Source organism: Drosophila erecta, unplaced genomic scaffold, assembly GCF_003286155.1.
Source record: "Drosophila erecta strain 14021-0224.00,06,07 unplaced genomic scaffold, DereRS2 tig00000000-arrow-pilon, whole genome shotgun sequence".
Taxonomy (NCBI): domain Eukaryota; kingdom Metazoa; phylum Arthropoda; class Insecta; order Diptera; family Drosophilidae; genus Drosophila; species Drosophila erecta.
This window is the reverse complement of record NW_020825194.1, coordinates 19,364,313-19,386,018: the sequence shown is the minus strand read 5'-3', so window position 1 is coordinate 19,386,018 and position 21,706 is coordinate 19,364,313. Positions and strand designations below refer to the sequence as shown.

The 21,706-nt window shown below is 43.9% G+C and overlaps 7 protein-coding genes across 9 annotated transcripts; 4 read left to right on the top strand and 3 right to left on the bottom strand.

Annotated features, from left to right (window-relative positions):
- The first annotated feature begins 2,412 nt into the window (after window positions 1-2,412).
- Window positions 2,413-5,826, top strand: LOC6552486 (modular serine protease). 3 transcript variants are annotated; one of them, XM_001979799.3, is made up of 6 exons: window positions 2,413-2,655; window positions 3,322-3,625; window positions 3,736-4,220; window positions 4,288-4,591; window positions 4,644-4,865; window positions 4,933-5,826. In XM_001979799.3, the coding sequence occupies exons 1-6, from the start codon at window positions 2,589-2,591 to the stop codon at window positions 5,438-5,440; spliced, it is 1,890 nt and encodes a 629-aa protein (XP_001979835.1). In that variant the 5' UTR covers window positions 2,413-2,588; the 3' UTR covers window positions 5,441-5,826. The 3 variants fall into 3 exon arrangements, with proteins under 3 accessions (XP_001979835.1, XP_026833290.1, XP_026833286.1); XM_026977489.1 differs by lacking the exons at window positions 4,644-4,865; window positions 4,933-5,826 and having other exon boundaries at window positions 3,736-4,216; window positions 4,288-4,444; XM_026977485.1 differs by lacking the exons at window positions 2,413-2,655; window positions 3,322-3,625 and having other exon boundaries at window positions 3,957-4,216.
- Window positions 5,827-5,862: 36 nt separating this feature from the next.
- On the top strand, window positions 5,863-6,971 carry LOC6552487. The gene has a single exon (XM_001979800.3). It carries the CDS (start codon window positions 5,915-5,917, stop codon window positions 6,815-6,817), a length of 903 nt encoding a protein of 300 aa, XP_001979836.1. The 5' UTR covers window positions 5,863-5,914; the 3' UTR covers window positions 6,818-6,971.
- A 63-nt stretch (window positions 6,972-7,034) lies between these two features.
- On the top strand, window positions 7,035-8,266 carry LOC6552488 (methyltransferase-like protein 4). Its single transcript, XM_001979801.3, has one exon. It carries the CDS (start codon window positions 7,106-7,108, stop codon window positions 8,183-8,185), a length of 1,080 nt encoding a protein of 359 aa, XP_001979837.1. The 5' UTR covers window positions 7,035-7,105; the 3' UTR covers window positions 8,186-8,266.
- On the bottom strand, window positions 8,264-10,695 carry LOC6552489 (T-complex protein 1 subunit gamma). Its single transcript, XM_001979802.3, has 5 exons — window positions 10,542-10,695; window positions 10,354-10,447; window positions 10,234-10,295; window positions 9,649-10,148; window positions 8,264-9,548 (listed from the first exon to the last, which is right to left on the bottom strand). The coding sequence occupies exons 2-5, from the start codon at window positions 10,385-10,387 to the stop codon at window positions 8,510-8,512; spliced, it is 1,635 nt and encodes a 544-aa protein (XP_001979838.1). The 5' UTR covers window positions 10,388-10,447; window positions 10,542-10,695; the 3' UTR covers window positions 8,264-8,509.
- Window positions 10,696-14,150: 3,455 nt separating this feature from the next.
- LOC6552490 (G-patch domain and KOW motifs-containing protein) lies at window positions 14,151-16,100 on the top strand. Its single transcript, XM_001979803.3, has 3 exons — window positions 14,151-14,397; window positions 14,447-15,168; window positions 15,230-16,100. Exons 1-3 carry the CDS (start codon window positions 14,261-14,263, stop codon window positions 16,003-16,005), a joined length of 1,635 nt encoding a protein of 544 aa, XP_001979839.1. The 5' UTR covers window positions 14,151-14,260; the 3' UTR covers window positions 16,006-16,100.
- On the bottom strand, window positions 16,006-17,633 carry LOC6552491 (ARL-6-interacting protein 1 homolog). Its single transcript, XM_001979804.3, has 3 exons — window positions 17,326-17,633; window positions 16,853-17,218; window positions 16,006-16,653 (listed from the first exon to the last, which is right to left on the bottom strand). Exons 1-3 carry the CDS (start codon window positions 17,347-17,349, stop codon window positions 16,450-16,452), a joined length of 594 nt encoding a protein of 197 aa, XP_001979840.1. The 5' UTR covers window positions 17,350-17,633; the 3' UTR covers window positions 16,006-16,449.
- A 1,011-nt stretch (window positions 17,634-18,644) lies between these two features.
- Window positions 18,645-21,241, bottom strand: LOC6552492 (protein no-on-transient A). The gene has a single exon (XM_001979805.3). It carries the CDS (start codon window positions 21,119-21,121, stop codon window positions 19,094-19,096), a length of 2,028 nt encoding a protein of 675 aa, XP_001979841.1. The 5' UTR covers window positions 21,122-21,241; the 3' UTR covers window positions 18,645-19,093.
- Window positions 21,242-21,706: the final 465 nt, after the last annotated feature.

Genomic DNA, 21,706 nt, shown 5'->3' with positions numbered 1-21,706 from the left:
GTTAACTCTGTTTATTTGTAAACGAATTTGTTTAGTTCTCGCCCAAACGACTAGAGTGAAGCTGTTTCTTTAAGTAATGTGTAGTGTGTTTACCTTTTAAATTAAATTAATGCCTAATTTTATTATTATTATGTTTAGTTTAATGACAAGCGTTTATGAGATTATCCGACAGAAGCGGCGAGTAGAGGAGTACGACAAACCGTTTGCCCCGGCAAACGCAAATAAATTATTGGTTTTGAAAAAATCTAAAGAAAAAAACAATGAGAAATCGAATCCGATTGTTGTGTTATTATTTTAGTTCTGCCATTGCCATTTTCTGTTCTCCCAGTGTAATTAGAGCCTCAGTTGTTTGAGAGAGTGCATGCGAAATTGCTTTTGATCTCGTTCCGTTAATTGATCGTGAGTTGTACGCTCTATAGAGATACCCATACCGATTAGCTATACGATACGATACGATACCGATACCATATATAGTTTAGTGGATCCAGCGAGCTGTGCTCGACTCAAGCCACAAGGCGCGGTGTGTGTCCCGAAAATGGATCCTTCCGTTGAGGTTCCACTGTGGTCCCAGAAGGGGCCAAGCGAAACGAGGTCCTGCAGAAGATGTATACGTACTACCGCCTAAGATTCGATTATAGATATATTATATTTATAAATCTTGATATATATTTATGTACTTATATATGTGGGGATCGAGTTGAAATGGACAAACAATAAGAGAGTATTGCTGCGGAACGAAACGGAACGGAGGCAACTGCAAATACGTAAATAAGAATAAGTTAAATGTTATAGATTTTAAACGCAAATGCGTGGATCGAATGGGGTGGACACCCCACCGCCACCGCAAACCAAGAATAGACGCTAAAATACAATACATAAATATTTAAACGTGGATTATAGTAGCAACAGATATACGTAAAAGAAGGCCGATTCGGTGGAGTCTTGCAAATAGTACTGCATCCTACCACTTACCTACTACTTACTTACCAGTGCATTCGTAGTAAAATAATCGCTACTTACTTGTACATTGCTAGTGGCTTTTACTTTAAACTCTCTGACCCTCGGCCGAGCAGCCTATCCATAAGAGACTACTACTTTTCCTATATACGTACTTCATCCGATCAGATCAGACCTACAGATACTTTGCGGTTACATTTTCTACTTGTAATTTCCCCTCCCCACGATCGACGATTGGACCCGCAGGTTCCGTTCATACTTAATCGATGTAACTCTAATTTAATGCCATTCTATGTTAGCTCCGTAAGTTGTAAATTATCAATATAAACTACACGTAAAAAGAACAAACACAAAACGAGCAGCAACCAGTGAGAATGTGGAAAAAGAAACAAATAAATTAAACAAAACGATTTAAATAATTTACAAATTGTCTTTGAATTTTTTCTGTGAAACAGTTGGTATGGGAAATATATATAAATCGGAGTAATCTACGATGCAGCCCTAATAACAGTATTATTTAAGTTTATTAAGTATCTTGTTCCGACGCTTTGCTCCAACAAAGCCAATAAAACATTTCAATTTTTTGCACCGTGCTATCCAGAAATACAATTTTTAGTGGAGATTTAAACCATACAAATGTTTACTTACATGTATATTACCCATGTACTGTAGATTTTGCCATTTCTACATCCTACACCTTAGTGTAAAATAGGTCGAAGAGTATTGCAGTAAAGCCAATCCTTATTTAGACGATCTGGCACCAGTATGCAAATTTTAGAATTTGCAGAATAAAATAGGCACTTTAATAAAACTGTTTTTCATATACGAACACAGATAATGGCAAGTTTATTTTTCGTGATGGAAGTGGTGGTACATTGAAAAGAATTCAAAGTTGTTTTGCTGTAATGAAGAAGCTGGTAGGACTTGAATACCCGTAAAAGAAAAGAACAAGTCCCACGTAATTTAAAGGTGTTTTATTGGGTGCGCCAAATTTAATTTTAAACTTTAAACTTTAATTTTTAAATGGCCAGGGGACAAAAATTATTTCAGTACATTTACTAAATCATGCCCTTATAAAGTAAGGAAACTGACTTTTTCTAGTTAACCTCTTTAAAATCTTGTAAAAGATTTATGCGAAACGCCTGGAGCTAGCACGGACTCGAACCAATGGCGCGAAAAGTCTCCAGCTTGAATATTTTACAAGTGTGAGTCTTAAATCATTATTTTTAATCTGTGCTTATAACTATAAATAAATTAAATTAATTTATGTGATATGATTTCTTCATAACAGAACAGGAAAGTGCGCTCTGTTAAAAATGCTACTGGTAAAGCTACTATGCTTTACTAATGCGTACTCGAGCGCTATTGAAAATTGAAGCAATTGAAGCGTAACGATCGACTCTTAGCACTCAAATCGATGTCGAGGAGGTGCTCTTAAAACGAGTTTCCAGATTGGTATAGGCTTCAGCTTGAACACATTCGAGCTCAGTTCCCTTTGTAAGCTCGGTCCGACTTGTTCTCAGCTCGGCGGCAAGTGCTTTCCAGACGACTTTTATCAGCACGCACTTCATTTGGGCATATTTATGTGATTGCCTGATCGAGTGCATCATAGAACATCAGAAATTAAGACTATGCAACTAAAATCGATTTTGACAAATCCATTGTTCTTCTGCGCGGTCTTATTGAGATTCAAAACAAGTGAGTAAAGTTCAAAATGATAATACAAATGGGACGAAAATAAACATTTTCTGTACATATGTAGTACGTTGTTCTCAAAGAGAGATTCTCACAACGAGATTTGAGCCGGTTCATCTTGAAATCGCGCTTTGTGTGGCCATCAGTCATCTCTGTTTATCTCTGGTGATTTTCAGTTTGTCGGTACACTCTAGGTAACTCGCTAAGTGTGATGTGAGTGAGAATGTTTACGGAAATGAATACTAAAGACGCGATGTTTAGCTCACCTGCCGGCAGTTTTTACAGCCAACTGAATCCACTGGCAGTTACCAGCCAATATTCAAATACTAGGGAAAATAACTCTACAGCATTACACAATCGCAGTAATCAAATGGTAAAAAATGAAAATAAAGAAAATTATTAGGAATTAATAGGCATTACCCTCTAAGCCCATTTGCATAATTTGTAAAAGTAAGAAAATCACTCATTTATACCAGACGAAAGTGTTCACTACACTTTAAATTAAGGAATATAACTTTTCAACACGCGGCAGTTTTAAAAATCGGAGTCCGGAAGTAAAAATGCTCTAAGTGAATAAAGCTTGATTCAAATATGTGTGGTTTGGCAATCAGAGTTTTCGAGTATAGGGTCACACCATAATATACTACACTAATAAGGATCCCTTTGAAGTATCCACGGCATGTGACAGCTCCCAGTTCGAGTGCGACAACGGCAGCTGCATTTCGCAGTACGACGTCTGCAACGGCGAGAGGAACTGCCCGGATGGATCCGACGAGACGGCGTTGACTTGTGTCTCCCAGCGGCAGCACTGCACCAAGCCCTATTTCCAGTGCACCTATGGAGCATGTGTGATTGGGACAGCTGGATGCAATGGTGTCAGTGAGTGCGCAGATGGCTCCGATGAGACCAGGCTGAGATGCGGTAACGAGGACGATATACGGCAGCACGATCGACGGCTTCAAGGCAATTGCCAGTGAGTACGGAAATGTAGAATGTAGACAACAGGATGGGGACTGGGTGCTATTACCAACGCCTCTTCCCCTGGGAGTTTGTGTCCCTCTTATGTATTACCCTTCCATTCAGGGACAATGAGTTCAAGTGCCCATCCGGAATTTGCCTGGACAAGAGTAAATTCCTGTGCGACGGCAAGGACGACTGTGCGGATGGTACGGGCTTCGACGAGTCGGTGGAGCTGTGCGGCCACATGGAGTGTCCGGCGTACTCCTTCAAGTGCGGAACAGGTGGCTGCATCTCGGGGTCATTGTCGTGCAACGGGGAGAACGACTGCTACGACGGATCCGACGAGGCACCACTGCTATGTAACACCACCAGGAAGGTGGTGAGCACGACCGTGGCGATTGAGACTGCGCTGGAGCTGCTCGGATGCCCCCTGCCACTTGGCGACGAAAGGCCCATCCTGACGGGCGACGGCAATCGCGTCCTCACTGGACCCATTACCCGGGGAACTGTCCGTTTCTCCTGCAAGCAGGGCCATGTGCTGGAGGGCGAGGAGAGCAGCTACTGCGCCAAGAAGAAGTGGAGTACTTCCACAATCCCGAAATGCGTGAGTGAGTGACTGTGTTTTGGCCGTACCCGTGTAGTAATTTCTCACATGTACTCCTTGCTTTGCCGTAGAATACTGCAGCACAGCCGGGGAATTCGATGGCTACTCCACCAAGGCCTTGTGCACCCACAATGGACAGCAAGTGGACTGCCGCAAACCATTCCATCCGCCCGGCACCGAAGTGAAATTCGTCTGCGCCACCGGATTCAAGTCCCTGAGCACACTGCCGGAAATGAGGTGCATGAAGGGAGGATACTGGAACCGAGGACGCCAGCGATGCGAGCAGGACTGCGGCCAGCTAGCCACTCCCATAAAAAGCTTCTCATTCGGCGGGTATACGATCAACAACACGGTTGTGCCCTGGCATGTGGGACTGTAAGTCTGTTAACTATCCGTCCCGATGATCTCATTGATAATCGCTGTGCAGATATGTGTGGCACAACGAGAAGGACTACCACTTCCAGTGCGGAGGATCCCTACTCACCCCGGACCTCGTCATAACCGCCGCACATTGCGTATACGACGAGGGTACGCGACTGCCCTACAGCTACGACACCTTCCGGGTGATTGCGGCCAAGTTCTACCGCAATTACGACGAAATCACTCCGGATGAAAAGCGACGGGATGTACGGCTCATCGAAATAGCGCCGTAAGTAGAAGGGCACCGAATCTTTCATGTCTCGGTCCACTGAATCTTTCCACTTTATTCGTCGCAGCGGCTACAAAGGCAGGACGGAAAACTATTACCAGGACCTGGCCCTTATGACCCTCGACGAGCCCTTCGAGCTGAGCCACGTGATCCGGCCCATTTGCGTAACCTTCGCCAGCTTTGCGGAGAAGGAGAGCGTCACGGATGAGGTGCAGGGCAAGTTCGCAGGCTGGAGCATCGAGAACAAGCACGAGCTCCAGTTTGTGCCAGCCGTGTCCAAGTCCAATTCCGTGTGCCGTGCGAATCTGCGGGACATCCAGGCGGACAAGTTCTGCATCTTCACACAGGGCAAGTCGCTGGCCTGCCAGGGTGACAGTGGCGGTGGATTCACCTCCGAGCTGCAGACCAAAGCCTTCTCCGCCTGGAACACCGCCCGCCACTTCCTCTTCGGGGTGATCAGCAACGCACCCAACGCAGATCAGTGCGCTCACAGCCTGACGGTGATGACCAACATCCAGCACTTCGAGGATATGATCCTGAATGCGATGAACAGGAGCGTGGAAACCAGGTCCTGAGTCCGCGGGTCCTTATTATGTCCCCTCAGAATCGATTTAGCTCCAGAAATTCAGTGGCCATGCTGTTTTGTTCCCAGCCAACACTTACCTAGTCTGAGATAAGTGAAACTAAAATATTAAACTCGTCCGAGGAATGACAGACTTTCCATTGTCTTAGCCATACCAATCTGCTTTCAACCAGAACATTGCGATGACAGAGCAAGCTCAAATTAATGTTTATTGTTTCTACATAAATTTTGAAAAACACGAAGTGTTTGAAAAGTACCTGTTAAGTGAAAATTGCTTTATATTAAAAAAACAAATTGAGATTTTAAATTTTGAGCGGCTAGAAAATAATCTAATTTATTTCCTATCGATAAGTCCGCAAGTAAAGCCCACCACTCGTATTTAATCAAATATTATGACTAACCTGCTGATGATGATGAGTCAACCGACCGGCAATTTCACTTGGAAGGGCCACTGAATGGAGTCAACATGTCCCAACATTATTGCGGCTACAACCCGCCGCCACCGAACTTCAAAACCTTTTTCCCGGAAAAATATAAGGACCGACTGCAGCGACTTCCCAATTTTGGAAAATTGCGATCTTCGTGGGAGATCCACAAGCGACCCACCCTCATAGTTCTCCATGTGTTTGCGGATGATATCGGAGCGCTGGAGAAGTGGATAGATATGGTATACCAACTAGCTTCGCCTGCGTTTCTCGGCGGCGAGATGGACTTCTACGTGGACGACCTGTGGCAGTCTTTCATCTTTAATGAGGATGACTTCAGCTTCCTTCGGAGTGACGGAGGTTGTACCGTGGACTCATATCCCCTGATATACGCCGCAAGTTCCACTGGAGCTGTATTCTTCTTTGGGGATTTCACTGGGCCCCATTTGCCCGACCCGGAGAACCTCAGGGATTTCTGCGATCAGGTGATAAAGGGGATAGCAAAGGAGCCCACTTCTAGGGATCCCAAGGTGGAGAACATCAGCCTAGACCGCTGGAACGATCTTATATACGCCAGCGATAATGATATAGCCCTCTGCTTCTACAACTCCCTGCAAAATGGCGCGGAAGTCAACAGCAGTCTCATGGCAAATCTAGATCGTCTGGGCGAAAAACTGAAGCAGGAGTCAGTGCTTCTGTACAAGATGGATATACATGGAACCAGTGTCCCCAAGAAGTTTCTCGTAGAGTCCCCGCCCGCCTTCTTCTTTCTCCCCGGAACCCAAAAGCATAATCCCCAGCGATGCAAATATCAGCTCAACACGTGGTCAATGCTGCGATTTGTAGCCGAAAATTCCAGCGAGGAGCTTAGTTACTACAACCGTCTGGGGAATGTAAGGCTCCACGCGGATTTATTAAAACATATAAAGGATTATTTCAGCTAAAGCAGGAATAAGTCACGTTATTAGTAGTTCGTAGTAGTTCTAAAATCAGGCTTTTAGAGGTATACTATATACATTGGAATTCTAAGTGACTGTCTAAACTGTCGTTGGTATACATACCTCTAAAACTCTATAATATTTAAACTGCATTTCTGAATGACTTTTGATCAGAGAGCAAGGAAGTATGAAATTATGTTTATTTGGTATTCAAGGTGCACAATTTTTGCGCCCTACAAAAACTATCGATAGACGCAGGGATGACTTTTAGATAACGACTGTTCGATTTCGGGAATGTTGAAATTGCAAAAGAAACCTGAAGATTCGAAGGTGGCTGTGTTCTTGGAGCACAGGAAACTGATCAACGAAGCGTATGGCGAGTTCTACCTGAAGTCCGAACTGTTCCAGTTCCATGCCAAGAAAACGGACCAAGGAAATGAGGTAGCCAGGGCCAGGAAGCGCAAAAGGAAAGCCGGCGCAAAAGATCCGTCATCCTTGGAGGATTTCCACTCAGTGAATGGATATCTAGAGCTTCTGAGCAAGCCCCCAGAACTGGGGGATACTCCACCGATAGAGAGGCACTGGGAGGATGGCTACAACCTGCCCCAATTGCATGGAGCCAACGAAAGCGGACGGATGCAGCGGTTCCTGGGACATGCTGGATCCCGTGGCGTGTACTTGATTCCCAATCAATCCCGATTCTTCAACCACAATGTGGACAATCTGCCTGCACTGCTGCACCAACTTCTGCCCGCCTACGATCTCATCGTGCTGGATCCTCCGTGGCGGAATAAGTACATCCGCAGACTAAAGCGGGCCAAGCCGGAGCTGGGATACTCGATGCTGAGTAATGAGCAACTATCCCACATACCGCTCTCGAAGCTCACGCACCCACGATCACTGGTGGCCATCTGGTGCACCAATTCGACGCTGCATCAGTTGGCTCTGGAGCAGCAGCTACTGCCCAGTTGGAATCTTAGATTGCTTCACAAGCTTCGATGGTACAAACTCAGCACAGACCACGCACTGATTGCTCCTCCGCAGTCGGATCTCACCCAGAAACAGCCATACGAGATGCTCTACGTGGCCTGTCGCTCTGATGCTTCTGATACTTACGGAAAAGATATCCAGCAGACCGAATTGCTCTTCAGCGTACCCAGCATTGTGCATTCCCACAAGCCACCACTGCTGTCTTGGCTGAGGGAGTACCTCCTGTTGGATAAGGACCAGCAGGAACCAAACTGCTTGGAGTTGTTTGCCCGATATCTGCATCCCCATTTCACTTCTATTGGCTTAGAAGTGCTCAAACTGATGGACGAAAGGCTATACGAAGTGCATCAAGGTGAACATCGCAACCAGGAGGAGGTAAATTAACTACACCTAATAATTGTATTTAATTTGCATAAGTAGCTCATGTAGGCGAAGTAAATGAACTTAAAACAAATGAAAGCATTTATGAGTTTTAACAATTTTATTTGTGTACTGTTAATGAGAGCAAATGCAACTGAATTTGTGTGTAGGCGGCCGGCAGATGCGTTTCCTCCTTGCCAAGTAGGAGTAGCCAACATTGCCTGGCTGAAGCTAAATGTTAAACATTTGGGGTGGTGTGAGGGATTTTGTTTTTTTTTTCTTTTGAGTGTTAAATTAAGTATTAAAGGATAGTAAGCATTATTAATACACGTGGTTGATCGCAGGCTACTACTCCATACCCTGGGCCATGGCCGCCGGGTTGGTGGGCTCGTTGCCGCCGCGTTTCTTTGATCCAGAGACGATATCGTCGATGCGCAGCAGCAGGATTGCCGTCTCCACGGCGGTCTTGTAGGTCTGAAGCTTAACGGCCAGCGGCTCCCAGATGTTCTTCACGTTCATATCCACGATTTCGCCGGACTCGCCGTCGATGCCCCAGGCGCAGACGCCATCGCCGGTGTGGGAGGCGTGCTTGGCGCGGAGGGCAGTCAAGGCACGGATCGTGTTGGCGCCGCAATTCTGAGCCAGTGTGCGCGGTATGATCTCCAGGGCGTGGGCCACCGCCGTGTATGGTCCCTTAACCTGCTTGCGCGTGAGCAGCTGAGAGGCAGCCATTTCAACGGCTCCGCCGCCAGCCACTAGGCGGGGCTCCAGCACCAAGTTGCGGGCCACGTGCAGGGCGTCCTGCAGGTTGCGCTCCGTCTCGTTCAGGATGTCCTTGCTGGCACCGCGCAGCAGGATGGTGCAGGCCTTGGGCTCCTTGCACTCCGTCACGAAAGTAAAGTACTCATCGCCGATCTTTTTGACCTCGAACAGTCCAGCTCCTGTGCCCACATCCTTCTCGGTCAGCTCCTCAGTGCGGTTCACGATGGTGGCACCGCAGGCGCGAGCGATGCGCAGATTGTCAGTCTTACGCAGCCGACGGATGGCCGTGATGCCAGCCTTCAGCAAGTAGTGCTGGGCGAGATCGGAGACACCCTTCTCAGTGAATACCAGATCCGGTTTTACGGCAATGATGTCGGCGCAGATGCGCTGCACAAACTCCTCCTCGATCTGCAGCATGCGGGTGAAGTCTTGCTCCCCGATGATCTCCACGTTGGTTTGGCTCTCGCCCTTCTTGTACTCCAGCGAGCAGTCAAGCAGCACGATACGGGGATTCTCGATGAGGCGTCGCATCTTGGGATGCGTCACGTCCTTGTTGATCATCACGCCCTTAAGGACACACGACTCTTCTATGGCGCCACCGGGAATCTTCTCCACCTTGGCATAGCTGTTAAGGTTAACAAAAATTGCGAGTTTTAGAAATTTGCATAACAAATCTTAATCTCTAAAACGCGTAACAAATAAAATCGCTATGGTTTCGTTCTTACCGTTTAATGTCTACCTCCAGACGGCCGTTCTCGCTCAGCGTCACCGTCTCGACGGCGTCCAGGGCAATCTTGACGGCAAGGTCGGACCACTTGCCAATGAACTTGGTGCCCACACACGCCTTGACCACATCGGCCATCTTGGCCTTATCCTTAACGTCCAACTGGATGCTCAGCTGAGACTGCAGGTGGCCGACAATATCCTCGAGGGCCTCGCGGTAGGCGCGGATGATAACAGTGGGATGGATCTGTTGCTGGAGGAAGGGCTCGGCAGCGGCCAGCATCTCGCCGGCCAGGACGATGACCGATGTGGTTCCATCGCCAACCTCCTCGTCCTGTGTGCGGGCAATTTCAATCATGCTCTTGGCCGCCGGGTGCTGCACGGTGATCTCCCGCAGGATGGCGTTGCCATCGTTGGTCATCACGATTCCGCCCATGGGGTCCATCAGCATTTTCAGCATGGCCTGGGGCCCCAGGCATGTGCGTATCACATCGGCGATGGCCTGGAAAAAGCCGTTTAAATCAGCAGATGGTCGGAAAAGGCGAGAACACAAAAACCCAAGACCCAGACATGTGAGTCACGCATACCTTTCCGGCTTGAATGTTCTCCAACTGCACTTTGCGGCCCGATTCTCTCTTTGTGTTTTGACCTGCCGGCGGATAATTCGATTGCAATTGGGCTCAACGAGGTGCAAATTTTATACTCACTCAACACGAGTATTGGCTGCTGTCCACCGAACATCTTTCTGGCTGTTTAATTTATTTCTGCGTGAAAACAATTGAACTCGTGCTGGCGCTGCCGCTGTTTGAAAGAGAATGAGTGAGGTTAGACCCGCCGATGACACATTATTCGAGAAGGTTCGATAGAAAATTGGGGCGACCGGCTTGATAGTTACTTCTGTCACGTCTTTTTAATTATTCGTTTTCTTTTCTTAGTTATTGCTTATTATCTTTTCAGATTGTTTTAGAGTTTAATTCAAATTCTTTGCAATTCGGAGCAGCAGCTCTCTTAAGAATCGATATCGAGAAACACTATGCTTACCAGTGATGCCAATATATTTTTGTAAAAAAAGGACAGATTGAGAAAAAAAAAAACGGAAAAAATACGCTGAAAATTTCTAAAAAAGGATGAAAAAACAGGACCTATTTTTTTATGATGATTATTTATTTAGTTAACTTTTAATTTAATATTTTAAATGTTTCGTCCACGACGCATTCGTCCTCAACGTTTGATTCATACGTTGCCATTGTGCCAATGCGTTTCAAATACTTTTCGGGAATTTTATAGGTGTTTCCTGTTTTTCTAACCACACACTTCTAACATTGTCTAAAAAGGACAGATTTCCGTATAGAAAAACTACAAAAAAGACAGATTTCCGGGTTGGGGCTGTTTGACATTTTTTCCGGATGAAGCAGTAGTCAGGACAGATCTGTCCGGAAAAAGGCTGAATTGGCATCACTGATGCTTACACTATGCAGCTTTTGTTATCGATGTCGCAAATTCCCAATTGGAAGCATTCGCCATAACTGTGATTTCTTAATAGGCGCCCAATGAGGTTTCAAATTTTTTAGGTGAATTTAAAACTTCTAAATTTCTTGAGTTCCAATACTTGATTTATTTGACAATAAATAATATTATGATTATATGGGCCATAATCATCGGTGAGGAAAATTCGGAGCCAGCCGCACCTTTCCTAATCAACTTAGAACAAGCGATAAACAACGTAATGCAAATTTCACTCCTTTGGAAAGAAAATTGCTGAAGAGGAACATCGATTAAATGACAAGTGACAATGTCTGTAAATAACATCAGTGCTTAACTGGATTTATATATGCTGATTAAGTGAAGCTTTGTCATAGCATTTTTTATGAATAAATATTTACACTTTGTGGGCAAAATTGAACGATTTTTTGGTTTGAATTACCAGGCGAACAGGAATTCCAAAAGGTGACAAACGATCGTTTGGTTTTCGGTAGCAACCTGCTGCTGATCATGATCGCCTGGCAATTCAATCCGAAAAATCTATAATTTACCATAAATATTTACATTTTGTGCGCAAAATTGTAAGATTTTTCGGTTTAAATTATTAGGCGATCATAATTTCAAACACTTGTATAAATAACACTTACCTGGTTATTTGTTCAAGAGGGATGCCAATGTGATCTTGCAAGTAATCAAGAACGCATACACAACTACACACACTACACATACACTACATTCACTGCTCGACCGGTAAGAAAGATTACTTGGAATATTTTGTGACTCTAAATTAGAAGACATGCCTTACAGCCCTCACGAGAACCAGTTGGGAATTATAGGGCTATGGAAACGAAAAATCTACAATTTGCAAAAAAAATATTTACACTTTGTGGGCAAAATTGAAAGATTTTTCGGTTTGAATTACCAGGCGAACTGGAATTCCAGAAGGTGACCAACGATCGTTTGTTTTTGGGTATGTATGTATGTAATTATGTAATTATGTATGTATGTGTGTATGTATGTATGTATGTATGTATTTGTGAGATTTTTCGGTTTGAATTACCAGGCGAACAGGAATTCCAGAAGGTGACCAACGATCGTTTTGGTTTTCGGTAGCAACCTGTTGCTAATTATGATCGCCTGGTAATTCAATCCGAAAAATGTACATTTTAACATAAATATTTACATTTTGTGGGCATGTATGTATGTATGTATGTATGTAAGCATGTATGTATGTATGTATGTATGTATGTATGTACATATGTATGTACATATGTATGTTGTGTAATCTCACAATTTTGCCTGCAAAATGTTAATTTTTTTGGCAAATTGAAAGATCTTTCGGTTTGAATTACCAGGCGAACAAGAATTCCAGAAGGTGACCAAAGATCGTTTGGTTTTCGGTAGCAACTTGCTGCTGATTATGATCGCCTGGTAATTCAATCTGAAAAATCTACAATTTACCATAAATATTTACATTTTGTGGACATGCATGTATGTATGTATGTATGTATGTATATATGTATGTATGTATGTATATTTGTATGTTTGTATATATGTATGTATGATTGTATGAATGTATGTATGTATGTATGTATGTATGTATGTATGTATGTATGTATGTATGTATGTATGTATGTATGTATGTATGTATGTATGTATGTATGTATGTATGTATGTATGTATGTATGTATGTATGTATGTATGTATGTATGTATGTATGTATGTATGTATGTACGTATGCATGTACATATGTATGTTGTGTAATCTCACAATTTTGCCTGCAAAATGTTAATTTTTTTGGCAAATTGAAAGATTTTTCGGTTTAAATTACCAGGCGAACAGGAATTCCAGAAGGTGACCAAAGATCGTTTGGTTTTCGGTAGCAACTTGCTGCTGATTATGATCGCCTGGTAATTCAATCCGAAAAATGTACATTTTAACATAAATATTTACATTTTGTGGGCATGTATGTACGTATGTATGTATTTATGTATTTATGTATGTATGTATTTATGTATGTATGTATGTATGTATTTATGTATGTATGTATTTACGTATGTATTTACGTATGTATGTATGTATGTATGTACATATGTATGTTTGGTCATAATCAGCAGCAAGTTGCTACCGAAAACCAAACGATCTTTGGTCACCTTCTGGAATTCCTGTTCGCCTGGTAATTTAAACCGAAAAATCTCACAAATACATACATACATACATACATACATACATACATACACACATACATACATAATTACATAATTACATAATTACATACATACATACATACATACCCAAAAACAAACGATCGTTGGTCACCTTCTGGAATTCCTGTTCGCCTGGTAATTCAAACCGAAAAATCTTTCAATTTTGCCCACAAAGTGTAAATATTTTTTTTGCAAATTGTAGATTTTTCGTGTCCATAGCCCTATAATTCCCAACTGGTTCTCGTGAGGGCTGTAAGGCATGTCTTCTAATTTAGGGTCACAAAATATTCCAAGTCATCTTTCTTACCGGTCGAGCAGTGAATGTAGTGTATGTGTAGTAGTGTATGCGTTCTTGATTACTTGCAAGATCACATTGGCATCCCTCTTAAACAAATAACCAGGTAAGTGTTATTTATACAAGTGTTTGAAATTATGATCGTCTAATAATTTAAACCGAAAAATCTTACAATTTTGCGCACAAAATGTAAATATTTATGGTAAATTATAGATTTTTCGGATTGAATTGCCAGGCGATCATGATCAGCAGCAGGTTGCTACCGAAAACCAAACGATCGTTTGTCACCTTTTGGAATTCCTGTTCGCCTGGTAATTCAAACCGAAAAATCTTTCAAATTGTAGATTTTTCGGATTGGATTACCATCAGCTGCAGGTTGCTACCGAAAACCAAATGATCGTTGGTCACCTTCTGGAATTCCTGTTCGCTCATCGTATCATCGATACGATATTTTTTAATATCACGACATCCCTAGTTAAAAGTGTAGTGTATGCGCTTCATAAGTAAAATAAATTATCGATATCGATAACAATTCGCGAATCAGCTGGCGCCTGTTTGTTTACGCTCAATTTTGGCGTCAATTTGTTTTTAATAGTTATTAGTTTATTAACTATATAACAATACTAAGCCATGGAGGCCAAAAAGATATCTTTTGGCTTTAGTAAGTTGTCCAAGAAACCAAATATTCTCCCCAGCAAGCAGCAAAAAGAGGAAAGCAAGGTGGAGTTGATAAAATGTTTGGAAGGAAACGAAATTATGCCAGTCGCGTAAGTTAAAATATCTCAAAACAGTTCTATATTTATATGTAACTTTTAGCGAGAAAGTGACAGCTGCTCCTCTTACAATCAAAATGATCGGGATGCAGAAAACGTCATCCGCCTTGGCGAGCCTAATGAGGAGGCGGGCAGTTCTGCTGGGCGAGGAGGAACCGGATCCAGAGGAGGTGACTCCGGCGGCCCAGTCTATAGCTGAGGTTACCGCAGGCGGTCCAACGGAAAGTCTGGAACAGAGAGCAGCACGAGAATTAATATCTGCCAGTCAAAGCAACGGGGCCGAAAGCCTAGATGGCCAGAAACTTGTCCTGCCCGCCCTAAAAGCAGACGAACTACCTCTCGATGGTGCGAAGGAGGCCACCCTAGATGACTATGACAACATACCTATTCAACAATTTGGATTGGCTATGCTGCGGGGCATGGGCTGGGTTGACCCACCGCCAAAAAAGAAGGGTTCAGGACCCATTGATGATGCCCCCTTTCTGCGACCCAAAGGCATGGGCCTGGGAGCAGATAAGGCACTCAAACCTAAAGCTCTAATGGTCCAGCCGGAAAAGAACGAGGTACTGGAGATCAAGAAGCAGGCATACGTGCGCATCTTGGGCGGAAAGCAGAAAGATCAGTATGGCCAAATCCAAGGCTTCGATGACCATGCAGGGCGAGTTATTGTCAAAATGGCTATTGGAGGAGTCAAAGAGGCCTTCAACGAGTTCCTTTGTCAACCCGTATCCCGCAAAGAGTACTCTCAGTATGGCAAGTGCATAAGTAAGTGGAGCTGGGAAAATCAAATGTTTCAAATGTCTGATATTTTTACACTTACTTTCAGACACTGCCAAATATGAAGAGTTCAAAAAATGTGAAAACGAACATGGCCAGATTATTGTAAAGCAGGAAAATCCGTCAGCAAGAAGGGACCACCGGGAAGACATTAGATCACATCGAGACGAAGCTCAAGATCACAAGAGCCTGAAGTCGGAGGACCAGAGGTCCAGCAAAGATGACTATCGCAAGAGATACAAGGAAGATGATAAACGGTGCTACAAAGATGAAGATAAAAATCCGTACAAAGAGGAGCATCGCAGGCCGTACAAAGACGAGGGAAAATCATACAAAGAAGCCAAATCTTACAAAGAGGAGGGGGATCGAGAAAAGAAGTATATGCAAGACCCACGGAGTAGTAGCTCCTCCATATCTAAGCGCGACGATCGTGACCGTCGTCGTTCACCGAGCCCCAGAGGCAGAAGCCCACCGAAATCTAATCGGGAGGACCGTGACCGTAGGCGTTCGCAAAGTCCCCGGAGCCTCAGAAGAGCAAAGAGTAGTTCAGACGAGGCGGACGATACGGGAGAGTCCACCGAGAGCGACTCAGACTCTGCATATGAACGCAGGAAGCACAAGAAGAAATCATCCAGCCGAATGTCAAGAAAACACTCAAAGAAGTCTAAAAACAAATTGAGGAAGGCGGACAACGACTCTAGTTTGGAGAGCAATGATAGCCTTGATGGAAAACATCGTCGGCACCCCAGCAAGCACAAAAAGAAAACCAAGAGGAGCAAGCACGTCAGATCCCGCACGCGGTCAAGGTCAAGAGACCGGCAGTGATTGATCTATTCAGTTGAAATCTTTATTTAAATATAGTTCATTAGACGCTTAAGTTGATTTGTATTTTACTTGGGATTATCATAAATTTCAATTAACTCACAAAATAATCACAAAAATGCCTTGTCTTTTGTTGCGCGTTCTTTTTCTCTCCCCGTACGCCTCGTTTCGAGATTCCTTCTGTCTTACATGTTACAAACTTATAGTAGGAGATGTGATGGGGTCAGAACCATGACGGGATTTGCTAGTTTTCCGATGATAATACCCTTTATACGCTTCTGTTATCTTTTAAGATATCATATCATATCATAGTTTCAAATTCAATGCTTTTAATGTGTGATTTAGTGATGCGATGCGTGCACAATGGCAAGTAGATGACTTAGGCTTGTTTTATATTTTTGGTCAAATGGTGATGAGTTTATCTGCTTGTTTGAGATAGGGTTTCCTTTACTGCAGCTTCCTCTTGCCGCACTGGATCTTCTCGTTGATGATCTTCGAGGCCGTTTGAGTGACGGCCTTGAAAACGTCCTTGTTCTGTAGCCCTGGCCACATGACGATGAGTAGGGTGGCTAGGTACATTAGCAGTAGGTTGTTGATGATGGCCCCAATCCAGGCAATAGCCAGAAGACCCAAGCTTATAACGATTACAAACTGGAATTAAAACGCAAATGTGTGAGATAAAATAATATGGAACTGTGGCTGCTTTGGAACCAACAAGTTAGTTAGTCTTACAGATTTGATAATAAATCATAGTTTAGATTTGCAGAAGAGGATCTGCTGCATCTACTAGGCTCTAAAACTGCTCTGCTGTTTTCAAGTATATGTACACATCTGTACCGCGCTTACTCACCACAGTGGACTTTCGCTCCTTGAAAAGGTACTCGTACCAAACGACCAGGCTGCCCTTGACGGCGCACACCTGGCCGCAAACATCCTCGAACTTGGCCTCCTGGTCGCCATCCCAGTTAACTCCGCCAAAGAGCAGGCGCGACACCGTGGGAAATACGTAGTTCAGTAAAATGCTAATGAGTCCGAGGAGCGACAGCAGCGTAATCAGCGAGAGGTCCAGGTACCACAGTACCAGGTACAGGACGCTGATGGCGCCGAACACCACTCCGGCGTAGTACTGCTTCTCCCAGGTGAGCACGCCGTACGCTCCCACGATGGCTGTCCGGAAGGGCTCCAAGTCGTGCTTCAACTTGTTGAGGGCTCGTTTCTGCCGGAAAATTTTAAATTATTGTGATATTAGTTCACGGGGCTTCTGCACAATGGCGACGACGTTTTCCGGCCGGAAAGCTTTTGGCAATTCCGCCCGTCGCTCACCTGGTCGACCTGTGATGCTGCCATGCTGGCTTTACTTTGTTACTAGGCGATCGGAGTTCTATTCCGAGAAATGTAGATGATGCCCAAAGGTGTTGCTTTCCGTTTGAGCGAAAAATCAATTTTCTTGGGTGTTTTTTTTTGAAGTCGCCAAATTCGCAGTGTGACCGTTGTTCAACACTTCGAAAAGACCGTTCTAGGGGTTGCTTTATTTAAACGGCGATTGTACTCTTCCACTGAATTTATCGATTTTTTCCTTTTTATAACTCTGTTTTCAAAAATGTAAAGTTTTAAAAATCTTGTATTGTTTTGGCTAAAATCCGTTGCCAGCTTATATTAAAATGACATTTGGGCCTACGTTTTTCTTTAGTCTTGACAGAACCCTACATAAAAATCTCGACATAACATATCAGGACTTTTCATAAACATAAAGGCGTAATGGGATATAATTAAAATAGCAGAAGAATAAGTAGACAAATGCATATAGTTTAGTCAGTTGAATAATATAGTGTTGAACCCGTATTATTTAATTTGAAACTAGAAAAATGGGAGGCATAGCATCATTTTGGCTTTTGTTAGTTAATCAAGTAAATCAGCAGCGTCCACTGGGCTTACTTAGACTACGAACCCAAAACCAGCACCTCTTATATATTTATAAAATCTTGAAAAAAGAAAAGGTTATGTGCAGATAAATTGTTATAACTATACATCTTAATAGATAAAAAATTAAAACCCTAATCTGAACAGTTTTCGATTGTGACTAAAATTTACTGTAAAAGAATTTTGTATTTAACTGTCTTGAGCTTAAACAATGGTAAGCTGCAAAAATGTGTTAATGGAGGCACATAATACGTCTGGGCAAAATAAAGAGTGAAAATTAAAATTTATTGTCTTTGCCCGGGTTATTCGACTGAAATCTTTGATTGCTTGCGGTCAATACAATTGTATAATTGCAGTGTGGATGGGAGGAGGTTCATACAATAGATAATTCTGTTTACCAAATAAATTCTTTTGCTTGAACAAGAGATTGCATTTTGACACAAAATAAGGACAGCGCCTTGGGAGTGAAGACACCAGCAGAAATGTGGCTTCTAAACTTGGAGCTGCTGGGATATTCCGACTTTTCAGCTTGAACGCATATACATTTACTAATTTAAATTCCCGTGGAGGCTTAAGTGCTTTTATTTAAAAGATGCGCTGCAAAACGCAAGTCCGCTATTCGATTAGATACTCATAACTCAAAGTATATACATACCTTATATACATATATATACCTTAAAAAGTAGACCCCTTATCTAAATTCGCCTCCGAATAATCAGTAATTTTAGTCGTATCTTCATATATTTAATGTGAATGATAGACACAAATTAATCATGTTACTGGAGATAGTCACTACATATATCTAAAATTATCGTAATGAATAAATAGATGCACGTAATGATTAAAAGATGAATGGTAATCAGGTGATTTTCTTCGAAATACTGCACATCTTGTAAGCATGCCGTTTGGGTTTGGATTGTATGTTTCTTAAGGTTTTTTTTGTCATTTTCTTTTATTACTTCGTGGTGGATTTTTTGTTGAGACCGATGATATCATTATATTTTTTAAAATTATTTAAATTCAATTGTTATTATAATGAGAATGCATGTTTGCTTACACGATCCCTTTGTTATTCTCTGTTGTTCACTCATAGCCGAGCAAAATGTCAAATATTAAGCGTAATCAATGAGATTACGGCTTTTCTGATCGCTATCTATATTGATTTCCATGTTTAAAAGCGTCGGCGTCCCCATGGAGCACTGTTTCCAACGCCACTGTTTCCGCGTTGGTTAACGCCAGCTCCAAACTCAAAATTCGAATCTGGTCCTGGTCCTCCAGGTCCAGAATTTATTCCAACCATTGCGGAATTGTTACTGTTATTAGTAAAAACCTCAAAAGGGGATTCGACGAAGTTTTCGAATCCAGAGTTGCTACCTCCGAATCCTTCCTGCTGGTCGAGAATCATGTTGAGCTGCTGGGCTTGTATAAGCAATTCACTCTCCTGCTGACGGGCTCGCATGTCCTCCTCTTGGCGAAGCATTTGGCTCTGGTGACGACGCATGTGTTCCTCCTCGCGCTTTCGCATCTCTTCAGCTTGCTTCTCACGTATCTCCCACTCCAGTTTCTTGCGCTCATTGTCCACCTCGCGCTTCCTCAGCTCCTGGCGCAGGCGTTCGGTCTCCTGTTCGTAGCGGGCGTACTCCATCTGGGCTTCCAGCTTGTCCTCCTCCATTTTCAGCTCACGCTTGAGTGCGTCCTGTTTGCTCTTGAACAGATCATGCAATTGCTTCCAGCGAGATCCATACTCGTGCTCAAACGAATTCACATCGGCGAAACGCGGTCCGATACTCCGCTCCTGGCAGAAGTCGGGCATCTTCTTGTTTATCGCCTTCTCCGGCAGGCCGTCATTATCGTCGTTCACCTCCATCGGCTCCACCAGACAAGGACGCAACGAAGCAGTCAGGAAGAAGCACTTTTCGTTGCACATGCGCAAACAGGCGCTGGCCGAGGACTTTTTGGCGAACTCAACTATTCCTTCGCCGGTATGCTTACCACGATCGTCCACGCTGATGATGGCGCGCTCGATGGGTCCGAAGATCTCGAAGGACTGGTACAGCAGCTCGTTGGTCACGAACTGGTTGAGATTGCTCACACGCAGAATGGTAGCGTTGGGCGCAAAACGGACGCGCAGCTGACGTCCCTTGCGCATGGAGCCATCCAAAGCGCGCTTGGCCTTTTCAGCATTTGGGTGGTAGTCTACCTTCAGGAATGTAAAGTTCTTGTCCGGGTTCGAGAAGATCTCGCCGATCTCGCCGTATGGCTTGAACATCTCACGCAGTTCGTCATCAGTTATGTCGTTGGTCAGGTTGCCAACATACAAGCGGTTGCGTCCGGAGAACTTGGCCTCGGAGGGTAATTCAATAGGCGGCAACTCATGTGTGGGTCCACCCATGTTGCGTAGTCGTTGGGTAATGAAAAAGTCCTCGCCGCGCTGGCCACCGCCTCCCAATAACGAGTTGTTCATGCCTCCTGGTCCCCCAGACCGCATGCCGCGGTTTCCACGCTGCTGGCCTCCGCGCTGCTGTTTTCCACATCCAGCTCCGCGGAAGCCCTGTCCTCCCTGATTACCTCCTTGGTTACCCTGGCTGGCATTCTGATTCTGATTCGGCTGGTTTTGGCCACCACCACGACCTCTGGAGCCCGGTCCTCCTTTATCTCCATGATCTCCTTGATTTCCCTGACTAGCATTCTGATTCTGCTGGTTCGGGCCATTGGCACGACCACGGAAGCCCGGTCCTCCTTGGTTACCCTGGCCTGCTTGGTTGCCCTGACCCTGGCTGGTATTCTGGCTGGACGGGCTTGGGTTGGCAGCTGCGGGTTCATTGTTCTTTGCGGGCACATTGCCCGCAGCCGACTTCGGTGATTCGATGATTTGCTTCTGAGGTGCATTATTTGCAGCTTGGAAACCCTGACGGTTTTGATTCTGGTTGCCGCCTCGATTGCGATTTCCGGCGAATCCACCGCGTCCGCCACCACCGCCAGCACCAGCACCACCACCACCGCCACCACCAGCTACTCCGCCACCGTTCTGGTTGTTTGCTCCAAATCTTGGCTTTTTCTCAGCAGGATTACCGTCGCTGGCGGCATTTTGCTTGGGGCCTGTGTGCTTGCCCAGATTCATGTTGGTCGGATTGCCCCTTTGCTGGCGTTGTGGCAACGGCGAGGCGTTCGAATTGTTAAGCTTAACAGCGCCTTCCATTGCAAACAAAAAGTTACTTTTTCGCAGATTTAACGCTCTATGTCAAAAAACACCGATTGGAAGTATTGCCAGGTATGAAAAAGAATGTTACCAGGTACTGCAATGTGTTCATCGCCAACTGCTATTATTCCCTAAAAAACCCCGAATTAAAATAAAAAATTGTAAATAGTTAATTAAATTATTTGTATTATGATGTTGTAACTCTTTTTAGAATGGCAAAACTGAGCGGTATTTACTAAGATTGTATTGGTCTTTTCCATTTTGTGGAGAATCGATATTTTTTACAACTATCGATAATGGTTGCGGTATTGGGTATTGGTATTGGGTTGCGGTATTGAACTAGACGAAATGTCAAATTTTTTAACGGTCCTTCAGAATAAAAAAAATTAATTAACCTGGAAACATTGTGCTACCAGCGGAACAAAGTCGATAATCGATCAGGGTAGTTATGCATAAAATAGCTGAGAAATAACATTCCAGGTTGTTGCAAAAAAACTGCACTGATATATTTTAATATTAAAATTGTACGTTGATCCAAAATTTTGCATGAATGTTGCAATGTAATTGAGAAACTCTTAAAGTAAA